General features: G+C 35.9%; 1 protein-coding gene across 1 annotated transcript; it reads right to left on the bottom strand.

Moving 5' to 3' along the window:
- Positions 1-960: 960 nt before the first annotated feature.
- LOC138177743 (olfactory receptor 51F1-like) lies at positions 961-1,914 on the bottom strand. Its single transcript, XM_069108951.1, has one exon. The coding sequence runs from the start codon at positions 1,912-1,914 to the stop codon at positions 961-963; it is 954 nt and encodes a 317-aa protein (XP_068965052.1).
- Positions 1,915-17,769: the final 15,855 nt, after the last annotated feature.

Here is a 17,769-nt window from a genome sequence, read left to right as displayed (position 1 = left end):
AAGGAGAGGAAAAAAATAAAAGATAACCTCCAGGTTACAAACAAACATGAGGCAAGGTATATATAAAGAAAGAGTGAAATCAGAATGAGGATACACATTTGAACAACATATTTTGATTCAATGGAGAACCTTTTCAGTGAGGAACATTTCTGTCCAACTGATAAAAATGTCTAGGGAAGGGGGAAGAGAGAGGAGCAGCTTCAAGTCTTCACTGGGGAAAAAACAAAATCTCCAAATAATTACTCCAAATAATTCCTAAGCTGGGGATTTGCTGCCTTTGTAGTCTCAGTTCTTTTTTTTTTACAGCAATCTGACACTAACATTAGTGAAGTTATAGGGTGTCTGGACCTTTCTTTTATGGGGGGGGTATGAAATAACTTAGAGCATCGCAACTAATTCTGCCATTGTACCCACAAGCTACTTGTTTGGAGAGTTAGAAGTAGAGGGACAATGACTTTCAGTTTAGCTGTAGGAAAACTCAATAAATAGGGACTAACTACTGGTGAGTATTTGAATTTGATTTAAAAAAGCAGTAAATATAGTATTAATGGGGAAGAGTGAGACTTCAGGATAACAAGGAAAGTTTGACAGCCCAGGAAACAAGCAGGAACAGCAAGATAGAAAATTTATGTAGAGTATAATGGAGAGAAACCATTCAGTAATCATGGCAGGTAGAAAAACAACTAAAGTGTCCTAGAGATTCCATGGTATAAACTGCCAGAAAATATATTTAGAAGAAGGGACCTTAGAGGTCATCTAGTCTACTCTCTTCATTTTATAGCTAAGGAAACTGAGGTCCAGACAGATAAAGTGATTGATTTAAAATCTCATAGATAATACATGACCAATCCAGAATCTGAATCCAGGACCTCTGACTCCCTTTCTACTGTACCAAACTCCTTGATGATAGGTAGATGAAGAATTCACATCTCCAGACTGGGCAATCCACCCCTTGTACTCCTACCATGGTTGCAGCCTTGACCCTTTGGTTTGGAAAAGCTTCAGAATGACCCTGTAGATTTGTTTGGTTTTCACACTGTAGATGATTGGATTAAGTACAGGAGGAAAGAGGAAGTGGAGATTTGACAACAGCACATGAATGTATGGAGGGAAATTGTGGCCAAACCTGTGCACAAGAGCCAGAATGATCCAAGGGATATAGAAGATAGCAACTGCACCTATGTGGGAGATGCAGGTACTGAAGGCCTTGTGCCGCTCATCATGAGATGCAATGCTGAGGATGGACTTGAAAATCAGCACATAGGAGAGGACGATGCATGGAATGTCTATGCCTGAGGTCATAATGAGGGCAAGGAGGCCAACAATGCTGTTTATCTTGGTACTTGTACAGGACTGTTTAATCACATCTGGGTGGTAACAGTAGGAATGTGAGAGGATATTGGTACCACAGAATGATAGCCTCTTAAGGAGCAGGAGGAGGGGCATCAGATTGACTAACATCCTCACAAAAATCCCCAGCCCAGCTTTAGCAATTCTGGAGTTGGTTAAAATGGTGGCATATCTCAGTGGTTTGCATATGGCAACAAAGCGATCAAAGGCCATGGCCAGAAGCACAGAAGACTCCATGAGTGTGAAGCCATGGAGGAAGAATAGCTGTATGATGCAGCCATCAAGGCTGATCTTCCTGGCATTGAACCAAAGTACCCCAATTGTGGTGGGCAAAGAAGAAACTGTGATGCCCAGATCAGTGGCTGACAGCATAGAGAGAAAGTAGTACATGGGCTCATGGAGGCTCTGCTCTGTGATCACCACATACATGATCATAGCATTCCCTAAGATGGCCACAGCACAGAGGCAACAGTAAGGAATAGAGATCCAAATGTGAAAAACTTCGAGTCCTGGAACACCCGTCAGGAGGAAGGTGGGGGAAGTGATGTTACTCAGAAATGGCATGATGACCTGAAGACTCCACATTCACAGTCAGAAAGCTCACATCCTGTAACGATGAACAGTAATAATTTCCCCTCAGATTTCTGTGAATTCATTCCTCTCTTCAAGAAGTCTTAATGGCTCCCTATTGTCTTTAGGATAAAATTAAAATCTCCTCCACAATCTTTGTCTAACATAGCTTTCCAGACTCATTTCTCCTCATACATTCAACCTTTCTGCCAAAATAAGCATACAGGTTGCAGAGTGTGTGTGTGTGTGTGGGGGGGGTGAGTGTTCCAACCTTACAGTCAGGAAAACCGAAGTTCAAATCCTTACTCAAACCCTTACTTGCTATGTGACACCAGGTAAGTCACTACAACTATACTCCTCTAGGCCTTAGTTTTACCATCTGAAAAAGAAAGAGGGATGAACTTGATGGTTTCCAGGGTCCCTTTCAGCTTTAAATCTATGATCCCTTTAACCATTCCCTATACACTATATTTCATTTTTCATCTCTATACCTTCATACAAGCTCAACTCCATCCATGGCTGCAATGTCCTTCCTCCTTACTTTTGTTACATAGAATCTATCCCTTCCTTCAAAGCACAGATGAGGCACTCCCTCCTAGGCATCTTCCAGATTCCACTAGTTGTTAGTACTATTCCTTGCCTTTCCAAGTATTCATCTGGTATATATTTTGGATTTACTTATCTCTATATGGTTTTTTGATGAGTAAAATGTACAGTCCTTGAAGATACTCTTGTCTTTACCCTCTTTGTATTTGATTGTGTGTGTCTCTTAGTAAGAAGCAATGTGTCTCTGTTAGCAAGAAGCAATCAGGAATAAAAATCTATTAAGTACTTGGTATGATCAAATGGGGCTGGTGTAGAGGGTAGAGTGCCAGACCTAAATTCAGGAAGACTCTTATTTCTGAGTTAAAATCTGGCCTCAGATACTTACGAGCTTTGTGACCCTGGGCAAGTCATTTAAACAGGACTGAGTGACTTGCCCAGGATCACACAGCTAATAAGTTCCTTATCTGTAAAATGGAGAATGAAGTGGAAAAACATTTCAGAATATTTTCCAAAGAAACCTAAAATTGGGTCACAAAGAGTCAAACGACTGGAACAACTAAATAGCAAAAGATCAAATGAGATAATAATTCTGAAATGATTTATAAACCTTAAAGCACTATATAAAATTTCGACATTATAACTAGGCATCTAGATGGGGCAATGGATAGAATGATGAATCTGGAGTGAACAAGATCTGGACCCAAATTCAGCCTTAGACATTGAATAGCTTTATGGCCATGGAAAGTTCATGGACAAGTCACCTTACCTATGTGGCCTTAGTTTCTTCAGCTGAAAATGAATATCATAACAAGACAGCTCCCAGGAATGTTTTGAGAATAAAATGAGAAGACATTTCTAAAGTATTTTGCAAACCTTAATGATAATTTTATTAATACTAATTTTTGTCATTAATGTCCTTCCCTTACAAGCACTATACTTTGCACCTGGGATATAATATATTCATGTACTCTTCAATAAAATATTTTTGAATAGAATTATTGAATTAAATAAATCATAATTGATCACACACCTACTTCATATCAATGGTATATTTTGTCTTAATCATTAAGGTCCTTTGAAACATTCAGTTAAACTTTGCATCCTGGGAGCCAGGTTCAGAAGAAATAACCTAAATTTTCTATTATTTCTGCCTCACATCTCCTTCTGCTCCAATCTATGCTATGGACACATGCCAATGTGGTTTCTCTTAAGGGTAGATCTGACCATGTCAGTCTGCAGGTGTTTCAGACTTCTTCCAGGATAAAATATAAACTCCCTTGTTTGTCTTCCAAAGCGCTTTACTCCCTCTTCTGCATTTGAGGAACAAGTTACCGCCATGTGATGATCATACTATGGCCATCAGAACCAAGAAGTTCATGAATTCTTCAGATTTCTTCAGCATAAACAGATGGTTATTGATGTTCCTCCTCCTGGTAAGGACACAGTGGCTAAGACTGAAATTCGAGAAAAACTAAGATGTACAAGATAGGTCCAAATGTCATTTTTGTCTTTGGATTAAGAACCCATTTTGGTGATGGCAAAACAACAGTCTTGAACATGATTTATGATTCCCTTGGCTCTACAAAAAAATGAACCAAACCACAGACTCACAAGGTATGGTAAGAAAAAGACCACAAGAAAGTAGAGAAAGGAGCATAAGAATAGAATGAAGAAAGTTATGGGTACATCAGAGGCTGGTGTTGGTGCTGGCAAAAAGAAGGAATAAAAGGCACTATGGATGATTGTTTCTCCATGCATATGATGTAGAATTTTAATCAAAGCATAAATAAAACCATCTAAAAATTCTAAAAAAATAAAATATTTTACAATATGACATCAACCTGTCCTTCCAGGCTTACTAGATTATGAGCTCCTAGAGGGAAGAGATTTTTTATGCCTTCTTTTCAGCACTAAGCAGAATGCCCCTGCTCTAACTGTTTCATTAATCATAGGTCTTGCTACACCCACAGTCATAGTCTCATAGGATCATAAATTTAAAGCTGGAAGGGAATTAAGAAAATCTTCTCCACTTTTCTCATTGTATAGTTGAAGAAACTGAGGCCAAAAGGTTAACTGGTTTGTCCAGCACACACAGGTAGTGAATAATAGAAAGGGAATTCCCAATCTGCTCCTCAGACTTAAAATCTAGCACTTTTTTCCTTTGTAGGAGAAAGCTTTTTGCAGATTCAGTGATATCTCTTTTCAAATATCTGAAAGTCTGACATAAGGGAGAGGGAGAAGCTATACTTTGCTTTTTTTATGGAGGGGGGGGGGGGAGGATAGGGCAATTGGGGTTAAGTGACTTGCCCAAGATCGCAAGGCTAGTAAGGGTTAAGTGTCTGAGGCTGAATTTGAACTCAGGTCCTCCTGACTCCAGAGCTGGTGCTCTATTGACTGTGCCATCTAGCCACCCAAGAGAAGTTATATTTTACATGGTCCAAAAGGGGGAAGCTTTTTTTGGGGGGGAGAAAGATAGTTACATAGTGGGGGGCCTTTTTTATGACTGTGATATAAAGAGCTTTCTTATTACCAGAGTTATTTAAGAATAGTTTGTTTCCTTGTTAGGTAGTGAATTTTCTTTGTTTGTTTTGGTTACTGGACATGTTTCAGGAAGGGGAATTTGTACTAGATGATTTCTGAGATCCTTTCCCACCTGATGGAACTTTTATCTTATTATTTAGGCCTAGTAAGAATTGAAGTTGAGTGTCCGTAATAGAAGGAATCTCTAGTAAGTGGGCAAGGTGAGGAGACTTGGGAAGACAGAAAAGCTTTCTATGTGCCTAAGTGAAGAGTTGTTCTGTCACTGTTCTCTGGTTCTAATAGCCACTGGAATTGGTAGATCAGGAGAATTTGGAATTGATAGACCTGGGCACTAGCAAGAAACATGGATATATCATCTGGGAGACATGCTTCACCTCTAACCATGTTTTCCACAATGCTTAAAGTAAAATTCATCATCGTGGTATAAACTCCATCCATTCTACCTTAGATGATACTGAGCAAAGTAAAGGGAAAAACAGAGCTCTGTATCAAATTCTGGAACCACTTTGGGACTATTGAGGGTCATTTGATATGAGGTCTAGATTTCCTGTTTTTTTTAACTGAATTGGGTGGGGGTGTTCTTAACCCTCTCTCCACCACCACCCCAGAGTGAGGGAACAGACCCCTTGCTTTACCTACCTCTCTTCTCTCTTCATTTATTTGTTGATGGGAGTGATTTTCTCTCCAAACACCTCTTGCTGTGTAGTTGCCTTTATGTACCTTGTGCTCCCTTTACATGGCAAAAACAAGTGCTAGAGCAACTCTCTTAGGGAGAAACTTTATAAAGAGCTAGCAAGGAGACTACCAAAGCCCTTGGGGAAACTTCAGGAGAAAAGGCAGAGACATCAGGTCACTGAAGAGGGAAAATTTCTGTTTTTTTTTCTTTTTCTCCCTCCCTTCAAGCTCTTCCTCACCATCACCATTTGAGACAGTGATCAGAGCACCAGACTTTCAGGAGTGCCAACAAGCAGTCAGTGTGAATCATGTCTACACAATTTTCCTCAGTCATCACCCTTCCCATATTTTTTTTTAAATTTTACATTAGACTTTAATTCTTTTAGCTACAATCAAACCCCATTGCTTTTTTTTTGCTTCTAATCGTCTTCTCTTCCCCCTCTCAATGATGGACTTACCAAGGTACAATAAAAACAAACAAAAAGGACAATGAAAACAAACAAAAAAAAAACAATGGGAAAACTGAATCAATTAGTTTCTTTCTAAAGGAAAATTATATTTTTATATAAAGGTTAGAAAATAATTCATAGGAAATTAAACATTGAAGATAAGTAGAGGGCGATGACAAACTACTTCCCATGCTACTGAAGGAGCAGACAAATGGGATTACTAAGTCATTGTTCATGAGCTCTGAAAAATTACGGACAATAAAAATATGTTTACCACAAAAAGAGCCCTGGAGATCATCTAGTTCAATTTCTTAATTTTTAAATTTTTTATTGTTTATGTTATTTATTTACAGAATTTATGTTAAATTATACACACTTTCATCAGAATTTATAGAATTTAGATTAAATTCTGAATTTAATTAATACAAAAATATTTCCATACAAAAAGTAAAGTACAAAAATGATTTTATGAGAAAATGTGCATTTCTGATATTTTCTATTTGGTTAAATGAATAGATAGATCTATTTTAACATTACTTAGCATTCTTGCTAATTTCCTCCTAGAAATTCTTTCATTTCTTTCCTGCACTGTTGTTATTGTTGTTATTGTTTGTTCTTAGTACTTGAAGAGGGAGGTGATACCAAGACATGCAATTGAATTGGATTTAATTCAGGGAGGACTGTGCAAAGTCACAAGACTTTGTTCTTCTCCAGTCATCTGGGTCAAGTGACAAGATATAGATTTGGATGACTGGAGATGGCCCTGTAATTCAATGACCCTCCTTTCTTTCTTTTCTCCTTCTTATCAGCAATCTCCCTTTTCTCCCTTCAGATCCTTTCCAACTAAAAAAAAAAATCTTTAAAACAAATGAACAGAGTCAAACAAAACAAATCCATACCCAATGTTCAGTGGCCTTTCTTTTCTTACTTATTATATTATTTTTCCCAGTCACATATAAAAACAATTTTAGCATTCTTTTTTTGTTTTTCAAATTATGTGTTCCAAATTCTCTCCCTGCTCTCCTACTCCTTTCATTGAGAAGGTAAGCAATTTGACACAGGTTATAAGTGTGTAATTGTGCAAAACATATTTCCATGTAAGTCATTCTGTGAAAGAAAACACAGACAAAAATATAAAAATAAACAAAGTAAAGAAAAAGTATCTTTAATCTTCATTTAGGCTCTACTAGTTCTTTCTCTGGAAATCGACAACACCTTTCATCATAAGTTCAACATAATTGTCTTGGATTACTGCATTGCTGAGAATTACTAAGTTATTTATAGTAGATCTTCATAAAATATTGCTGTCACTATGTACAAGGTCCTCTTGGTTCTGCTCATTTCACTTTGTGTCAGTTCATGTATGTCTTTTCAGATTTTTCTGAGAGCATCCTGCTCATCATTTCTTAAAGCAAAAGATTATTCCATCACAACCATATGCAACAACCTGTTAAGTCACTCCCCAATTGATGAATATCTCCTCAATTTCCAATTTTTTGCCACCTCTAAAAAAACTTCTATAAGCATTTTTATATACATAGATCCTTTTCCTTTTTTAAAAATCTCTTTGGGATGCAGAACTAATAAAGGTATTGCTTGTGCAAAGGGTATTACACATGGTTTTATAACCCTTTAAACTAAGTTCCAAATTGCTCTCCAGAATTGCAGAATCAGTATATAACTTCACCAATAGTATGTTAGTATTTTGATTTTCCAATATCCCCTCAATATTTGTCATTTTCCTTTTCTGTCATATTAGTCATTCTGACAGGTCTGAGTTAAAAGCTCAGAATTGTTTTCATTTACATTTCCCTAATCAATAGTGTTTTAAAGCATTTTGATGCTTTAAATGACTATAGATAACTTCGATTACTTTATCTGAACACTGACTGTTCATATCTATCTTTGACCATTTTTCAATTGAGGAATGGCTCTTATTTCTATAAATTTGACTCACTTTTCTATATCTTTGAGAAATGAAATCTTCATCAGAGTAACTCACTCTATATTGTTTTCATAGTAACAATTACCAACTATGTATTTCCCTCCCTCCTATACCCCCATTTAGACTACTCTCTTTCTCCTTTTACCCTGTCCATTCTCAAAAATGTTTTGTTTCTGACTTTTTACCTTCCCAAAATTGCTTCCCTTTCTATAAACTCCCCCTTCTTTTATCTCCTTCCCCTTCTACTTTCCTGTAAGTTTAGATTTCTATACCCAGCTGTGTGTATATATTATTCCTTCTTTAAGCTAATTCCAATGAGAACAACATTCATGTGCTCCCCTCCTACCTTCCCCCATTTTCTGCTCCATTGTAAAATCCTTTTCAGATCTCTTTTAAGTAATAAAATTTATCCCATTCTACCTCCCCCTTTTTCCTTCTCCCAGTGCATTCTTCTTTCTTATCCTTTAACTTTTTGTTTTTAGATAATCATATCATTACATTCAACTCATACTTATGCTTTCTATGTATGCACCTTCTAACTGACCTAATAATGAGAAAGTTTTTAGGAATTATAAATATCATTTTCCGAGGTAGGAATATAAACAGTTTTAACCATATCTAAATCTTTATTACTTCTCTTTTCTATTTATTTTTATGGATTTTTGCATATTTTATTTGTAAGGTAAATTTTCTATTCAGCTCTGCTCATTTCATCAGGAATGCTTGAAAGTCCTTTATTTCACTGAATGTCCATTCTTTCCCCTGAAGTATTATACTCAATCTTGCTAGGTAGGTGATTCTTGGTTGTAAACCTAGCTCTTTTGTCTTCAAAAATATCATATCCTGAGCCCTCTGATCCTTTACAGTAGAAGCTCATAAATTTTATCTCATTCTGACTGTGACTCCATGATATTTGAATTGCTTCTTTTTGGCTGCTTGAAATATTTTCTTCTTGACTTTGGAGGTCTGGAATGTGGCTATAATATTTCTATAATATTTGGCAATCTCTTTCAGGAGTTGCTTAGTAGAATCTTTCAATTTTTATTTTGCCCTCTGGTTCTAGAATATCAGGGAAGTTTTCCTTGATAATTTCTGGAAAGCTGATGTCCTTGTTCTGTTTTTGATTGTCGTTTTGGTAGTCCAATTATTCATAAATACTTTCTCCTGGACCTATTTTCCATGTGAGTTGTTTTTCTGATGAGACATCTCACATTTTCTTCTATTTTTTCATTCTTTTGATTTTGTTTTATTTTTTTCTTGATTTCTCATAAACTCATTAGCTTCCATTTTGCCAATTTTAAATTTTTAGGAATTATTTTCTTCAGTGAACATTTGTACATCCTTTTCCATTTGATCAGTTCTTTTTAAGGAGTTATCTTCAGTGAATTTTGTATGTCATTTTCCATTTGGCCAAATCTGTATTGTAAGGCATTCATCTTCTCCTTGACTTTTTCAACCTCTTTTACCATTTGCATAGTCTGATGTTGTAGTTTCTTGTTTTTGTTTTTGTTTTACAGTGTTATTTTCTCCTTTACTAAGCTGTAGACTCATCTCTTAATACTTGCCTTTTTTTTTGGAAGGGGGAAGGCAGGGCAATTGAGGTTAAGTGACTTGCCCAAGGTCCCATGGCTAGTAAGTCTGATGCCGGATTTGAACTCAGGTTCTCCTGACTCCAGGGTCTATTCTCTATTCACTGTGCCATATAGCCATCCCTCTCATTATTTTCTTGCATCATGCTCATGTCTCTTCCCAGTTTTTCCTCTACCTCTCTTACTTAATTTTCAAAATCCTTTTTGAGCTCTTCCATTGGTCAAGACTAATTCGTATTTTTCTCTGAGGCTTTGGATGCACTAATTCTGACTTTGTTTTCTTCTGAATTTATGCTTAGATTTTCCTTGTCATTGTAGCAATTTTCTATGGCCAGAATTTTTACTGTTGTTTGCTCATTTTCCAGCATATTTCTTCACTTTCAATTCTATGGTAAAGTGGAGCTCTGCTTTTCAAGGGGAGGGGGCCCTGTCGTAAGCCTTGAGTTTTTGTGTAACTGTTTTCAGAGGTAATTCTGGATACCTTTAAGTTTTTCTTCTTCCCAGGTGGTATGTTTACTACTCTCCTATACTGTGCACTGCTTTGTGAATGACTGCAAGCAATCTTTTCCATGCAGGAGCAGTGACCAGGGTCTCTGCTCCCTTAAGGTCACAAACTCTGATGTGCTAGTGCTCCTCTTCACACCGGGACTAAGACCCAGGGCTGTGACTCAAATCCAACTATGGGCAAGGCAACAAATTCCTGTCCCTTGCCAGCAAAGAAACCCTGGTCTGTTTTCTGATCCCCTTAATATCTATGGACTAAGAGCTCTGGAAATTACCACTGCTGCCACTGATTCAGTCACCTGAGGCCGCCCCTGATTTGCTGGGTCCCAGTTTATGCTGGTGCAGCCTGTTCTGAACTGCTTTGGAGTGAGCTCCTCTCTCACCCTGTGCAACAGACCTTTCCTGCTGACCTTCTAAGTTGTCTTAAGGTGGAAAATTGTTTCACTTCATCTTTTTGTGGGCTCTGCCATTCTAGAATTTGTTTAATAGTTATTAGTTGAAGTTATTTGGAGGGATTTGAGGCAGAGTTCAGGTGAGTCGCTGCCCTTATTCTGCCATCTTGGCTCTACCTCCTGGCTTTTCTTTTAACAAGCATTTATTAAGTGCCAGCTAAGTGTATGGTACTTTAAAAATATTATTTCATTTTATACTTTCAATGGCCCTAGGAGGTAGGTCCCTATTTTGTCTCTAAAAATGAGGAAACTGAGGCAGGCAGAGTTAAATAACTTGCTCAGAGAAACATTGTGTCTAAAACCAGATTAGAACTCAGGCTGTCCAGTCCTCTATTTATTATACCACCTAGCTGTCCAAGCCTCATATGTAAAATGGGGGTAATAATATCCTATCCTGGGGCTCTGAGAAAAAAAATGGGATGTTTCTAAAATTATTTGGAAACTTTAAAGTGCTATGGCAGTAAAAATTATTGTTGTTAGCTGTGGATTTAACTATTTTTCATTGCAAAGCAAAGGTAAAAGGGGTCAAATATCCCTATATTTAAAGCAGAAACATGGCTGGAGTCTTTGGAATACAAGCTGGTAAGCTTGACTTCAATTCTTTTCCATTTGCCAATATTTATGAAGGAATGATCTCATCATTCAGAAATGGATATAGTAATTACTTGTAATAACTGTTAATTCTGGTGTGCCTTAAGTCTTGTATATGTTCTCTCATTTGATCCTTATAATAAGCCTTGATACATAATTGTTATTATAATTGTAATATCAATGTATTTAATAATTTATTTAAAGTTTATTTTTAGAGAGGTTGTGATTTGTTCAGGGACCCACAAGTTTTAAGTGTCTGGGGGAGAATTTTAACCCAGGGTTCCTTGACCCTGATGTTTCATTTGACTAAAAACCAACATGAATTCAGAAATATTAATCCTTTTTGACAAAAATTACTAGACTGATAGATCAGAGTTATGTCACAAAGTATACGTGAATTTCTGCAAAATATTTGATATTTCTCAGGGATGCTTGAGGACAAGATGGAGAGAAATGAGCTAAATAGTAAAATCATATAGTGAATTCTTAAACTGATGTAATTAAGATCCATACTATAGTCTTTTTTTAATTAAATAAAATGTTTAAGAAGATATCTCTGTCTCTGTACCATTTAACATATGTTTTTTCAGTAATTTGGATAAAGGCATAGCCATTATACTTATTGAATTTTAAAATGGTACAAAGCTAGAATAATAGTTAAATGAAGAATAGCATCAAGGTCTGAAAGTATTTTCATGGATTAGAAAATAGGATTAAATTAATTTGATGGAATTCACTCTAGGAAAATATAAGGCTCTACACTATTTTTTAATCTGTACAAGTTTAGGTTAGGGAATGTGCATTTAGACAGCCATTTTTTAAAAAAGCCTGGGATATATATACACAAGTTTCATATTAATCAACAGTGTGACATAATAATAGTATTCATATAGCATCAAGGATTACAAAGCACTTTTTTCATATTATCTCATTTATGCTCACAATAACTCTGATAGGTAGATGACATTATTATCTTTGTTTTACAGACAAGGAAACTCAGGAATATGGGAATTAAGTGACTTCTCCAGGTTCATACAGTTAGTCAGCATCTAAGGTAGAATTTGATCTCTTTTCTTTCTGACTTCAGATTCAGTAGTCACTGGGCTTCCAACTGCTTCTACAACAAGCCAAAACTCTAATGTGGTCTCAGGTTTCATTAGTAGGTGAATAGTGTTCAAAAATAAAGAATAGGTGATGAACCTAGAATATCCAACTATGGGAATATCACAAATAAAGTATTAGGTTTGGTTCTAGGAGCCACCTTACATGGAGGATATTTATAACCTGGAGTTCATGCAGGGACTGGTGAATAAGATGCTTAGCGTTTGAGTAGCCAAGAAAACTGAAGCAACAGCAGTTTGTCCGTAGTTCCTCTATTTTGTCTCTGATTCTATATCTCTCCAATCTTGTCTGCAAGTCTTTAGAAACAAACTCTATCCAGTCAAGTGATGCACTATCCCCAGTTTGCCCCCAACCTAATTAAAATTATGCAATGCTTGTCCTTTTGTTTTTTCACGGAGTCCCCACCTGTGCAGGTGGGTATCCCTAGGTAGTGAACTCACTGGTTCCTAAATTTCTGCTTCTGGTTTTAGTTTATTCAACACTAACAATTTTACCAATAAGAGCATGAGGAATTTGGGGGTGGATGATAGCTCACTTATTTGAATATTTAAAAATCTCTCTTGTAAAAGAGGCATTAGAATTTTTTTTTTTGTAATGGCCTCATAAGACAGAAGGAAAAGTAATAATTGGAGGGTGATGAAGTAAAGAGAAAAATTCTGTTTTAATAAAGAAATATAAAGAAAATAAAACATTCTCTTACCAATCAGAGTTAATTCTAGGTGGAAGGTCCTGCCTCAGGTGACATCCCCATCATTAAAGATATTTTCAGAAAAGGAGAGATTGATACTTGCCAGGATTGACATGGTAAGATAGCTCTTTAATTCTATTTAGACTGCCTTCTCTGACAATTTCAGTCCACATTACTCTCTCCTCTTTCTGATCACATCAAAAAATTGTTTCACACCTGCCCCTCTAGTTCCTTACTTTTATTAATAAAAATCCATACTTATGCAGCACTTCAATGTTCACATAGTACATTCTTTATAAAACCATGTGACGTAAACAGTATAGTTTTTTTTTTTACTTCCTTTTACATAGAAGTCTCATAGAATTGGCTTGCCTCCTCTCACATAGGTATTAAGTACTGGAACCAAAATTTGACTCATACTTCTCTCAATTCCAAATTTATAAGTATTTCCACTTTTCCATGTTACCTCTCAGTTAAATAGTTTACATTATATTATCTCATATTGTTATGCTTCATTTTTGTGTTTCACCTCTCCAACAAAACTACTGGATTCTTCTATATCTTGAACATATCTCTGTAGTATACTATTTAAATATGAATCATAATCACCTTCTACATCATTATCATTTTATATGATTCATATAGAAATAATTTTGGTGCAAATCACCATCCTCCTATTCTCTTATGTTTCATATTTTTTGACTATTACATAATTTGATAAAATATTTGTTTTTTTGAAGCTGTTTAAAAAGGTGAAAATACAATGTAGTCCTATGTAGACTTGCGGAATCATTGTTGCTATGGCTCCAATGGCAGAAAGATAATAGGGATAATAAATGTCCCAACCAGTTTACACATTATTTTGATCTCCCATTTTTTTTTTTGATTATAGAATATTTTGATTGTAGCAGCAAGCACCCTAGCATACCTAGGGTGGCTGCCAACACAGGTTCCTAGATCTGCTTTTCTAAAGGAAAGCAAATCAGAATAGGTTATCAATCTTGCTTTAATCAAACATATGTCATTTACCTAGCTCAGGGGAAAAAGGTCAGCACCCCAAACTTCAGAGTATACAGACAAGTTACAAGCAGACGTTACAAGTGGACAGAAAAACAGATCAGCAGACAGGACTCCAGCTGTCTGACCATTACATCCATACCTAGTTAGTTACCTGAGAGGGAAGCACCAATATCTGGGTTTTCAAAGCCCGGGGGCTCAACGACTGCCCAGAGTCTCATCTGGTCAAATCACATAACTCTTCTCAAAGTGAGTCCCAACACAAAAGCTCACATCAGGGTATATATAACCTTGTCCTTGATCAGAGAATGTCACAGACCTCTTGACCCACTGCCCAATCATAAAGCAACAAGGTGTGGGTATTCCTGAAAAACAAGCCTGCCACCACAGGTTCCATGTGACCACATTCAGCCTATTAGGGGGGAGAGTATATTTTCAAATCAGGGAAGGTTCTCGGAGTCACTTAAGCCTAGCCAAGTGGCAGGGAAGATCTTAAGATTCCCATTCCCATAACATTCAACTAGACCTATACCTTTTGAAAGCATTTCCTTTCATGTAGCTTGGAGGTTATCAATATTTTGTTTGTTCATATGTATTTAACATGCTATTCTGTTTTATTTATTTATTTTTTTTGCTTTTTGGAGTGGGGAAGGCAGGGCAATTGGGATCAAGTGACTTGCCCAAGATCTCATGTCTAGTAAGTGTTAAGTGTCTGAGGCTAAATTTGAACTCAGGCCCTACTGACTCTAGGGCTGGTGCTCTATTCACTGCACCACCTAGCCACTTCCCCCATTCTGAATTTTTATGGATAAATATTATGTTGGAGTGATAATGATGATGATGATGATGATGAGAATAGTGACAGTAACTCTATTGTTCAGTTCATTTTAGCCACAAATATTTACTACTTTCAGAGAACTGTGATACCTTCAGAGTAAGAAATTGAGTTTAGTTAAGACAGTCACAAGCTTTATGGAGCTTATAGTCTAGTGAAGGCATATTACACACATTGTTATAAAATGCTTCATGATAAGTGAAAGAATAAATAGATAAAATATTTTATTAATCACTATATGCCAAAGTTTTCTAGGTGCTAGGGATACAAATATGAAACCAAGATTGCGTGAACCCTTAACAAGCTTATCTTCTAATGGGAGAGACAACACATATAAGGAAGTTGTGACTGGGAAAAGAAATTATGGTTTGAGTAAATATCACAAAGATAAGTCCCCAAGTTGAACAATTCATTAATATATCTTTTGTAGAGGCAACAGTTATAGTAATCTGATTACAATTCTTCAGAAAAGAGGTAAAATTGGGATTGTCAGAAAAAAGAAGGATACAGTAGGAACATGGCATAAAATGGCCAATGTGGGGATGAGGTAGTATACAGTCAAATGACATAGTTTCTCTGGTTGGTCCAGTTTGGAGGGTGAGACCTCAGAAGCAATAAAAGCAACAGTGTGGAAAGTGGTTGGGTGGAGATGAGAGTTTATGTTCTTAGTGATAGCAGAACTTAGTGGATTCATTGTATATGTAAGTGAATCAGGGATTTTTTTAAAAGTTTGAGTGGATTGAGGGAAGAAAGGTCATTACAGATAGGGTACTCTTGGTTTAGTAATATCTGGAATATTTTGATGATTTTTCAATATATTATTTAAGAAACATTATTGACAAAATGGAAGATTTGAGATCAAATTATGTGGACACTGATTGGAGGAAATACAAAGTTTATCCTGGACAATAGAGCACACAGAAGGGAAATAGGATCACAAATTTAGAGATAAAAAGAAACTTAAATGTCATCTAGTTAAACATATTTGTTTTACAAATGAGGAAAATAAGAATTTGGAAAGGGTAACAATTTTCCCAAATTAAGACAGTCAATGAATATCAGAACCAGGATATAAATCCTATTCTTTTGACCAAAAATCTGATTTTTTTTCCATTACATCATACTATCATGATAAATGTCTCCAAGTATTTGAGAGGCTGTCATATATAAGATGGGTTAGACATCTGTTTATACATATACAGAGAATAATATCCAAGTCATTGATTAAAAAAGTGAGCAAGACAGGCTCTTTGTTGAGTTTTATATCAATCCACTTTGTTTTTTTTTTCCTTCTTAGCAATTATAAATCCAATATTTGTACCATCAAATACACATTCATTTACAAGAAAGTGATGAGACATTTCCAAATGTGTGACTGAACTGTACATACATTATTTTTAAAAATATTTCTATATGTATATATTTATTTCTTTTTTTTTAAATTTTGAGTTTCAAATTCTCTATATCCAGACCCTTTCACAAATATAGAGAAGGCAAGCATTGTATAATGCCCATTAAACATTTGAAGTCATAGAAAACATATTTCCAATACTAGTTATATCTAAAAAAATAAGAAAATGAAAAAAACAAAACTAAGCTTCAACCTGCATTCAAAGTTCATCAGTTTTCTCTCTTGTAGGGTATGGCATTTTTTTTTAACATGAATCAGTAATAAATCATTTTATTAAACAAGATAGCTAAGGTTTTCATATTGATTGTTGTTTCTGTGTACAATGTTCTCCTGGCTCTGTTCACTTCACTTTGAATCATCTCATATAAGTCCTCCCAGGTTTTTCTGAAGCCAACAGTAGTCCATGACAATCACACAACATAATTTGTTCATCCATTTCCCAATTGATGAAAAGCTTCTCAATTTTCAACTGTCGCCACAAAAAGCCTAATATAAATATTTTGTACATTTATGTTTTTTTTCCCCCTTTTCTTTGATCTCTTTGGGATATGAGCCTAATAGAAGTATTGCTGAGTCAAAAGATATGCACTGTTTTATAACCTTTTGGGTAAAGTTCCAAATTTTTCTCCAGAAGATATTGAGCAGTTCACAGTACAACTCCAAAAACAATGCATCACTATAACTATTTTTCCACATTTCCTCCAGTTTGTCATGTTAGCTAATCTGATAAAGTGTGAAGTTATGCCTTAGAATTAATTTATAGTTTTTGAATTATTAGTTATTTTGAGTATTTTTCCTATTGTTATTGATTGCTTTGATTTCCTCTTCTGAAAACTGTCTTTTCATACCCATTGGTGATTTGTCAATTAGGGATAAAGTCTGCACATATCAAGCCAACAGAATACATCTAATTCAGAAGATCTTAGTTTTTCATATGCCATGGATCCCTTTGGCCATCTGGTGAAGCCAATGTGCTCCTCCTTAGAAACACATCTTTAAATGAGCAAATAAAATATACAGGGTTAAAAAAAATACACAAAATAGATTGAAATAAAGTTAGTTTTTTTCCCCAAAAAGTTCAAGGGCTCTAGGTTAAGAATTACTACTGCAATATCTTAGGTTGCTAAACCTAGTGAAAATAAATATTACATCAGTCTTATCAGGAAATCTATACTGGGCTCTACTTCCAGCTCTTTCACCTCAAGGAAAGAGAGTTCTGACTACAGGAAGGATGCTGGGTATAGCGTGGTCAAACTTTAATGTTCTGTGCTCTCAGCACTGCATCCTTTTCTTTTCTCTCTTCATCTTAGATCCCTTGGGTGGACTATTCCCTTTTCCTACAGTTTCTGACTTCCCTGATCCACTTTCTTATCTTTATGTTCACTCCCCACACACTTTTTTTTTTTTCCCAGCAAGACCTATTGCTTCTTTTAATCTATTATAAATCCAGACATACACTTATGGGTATGAGAGGCAGGTGTTGG

Source organism: Petaurus breviceps, unplaced genomic scaffold (genome assembly GCF_028583685.1).
Source record: "Petaurus breviceps papuanus isolate PSGF00001 unplaced genomic scaffold, PetGlider_PUasm1.0 90444, whole genome shotgun sequence".
NCBI classification, from domain to species: Eukaryota; Metazoa; Chordata; class Mammalia; order Diprotodontia; family Petauridae; genus Petaurus; species Petaurus breviceps.
The sequence above is the reverse complement of the archived record's forward strand: the minus strand, read 5'-3'. Positions and strand labels throughout refer to the sequence as shown.

What these genes read in the sequence shown, in the direction of transcription:
- LOC138177743 (XM_069108951.1), bottom strand. Translation starts at nt 1,914, where the DNA reads ATGCCATTTCTGAGTAACATCACTTCCCCCACCTTCCTCCTGACGGGT.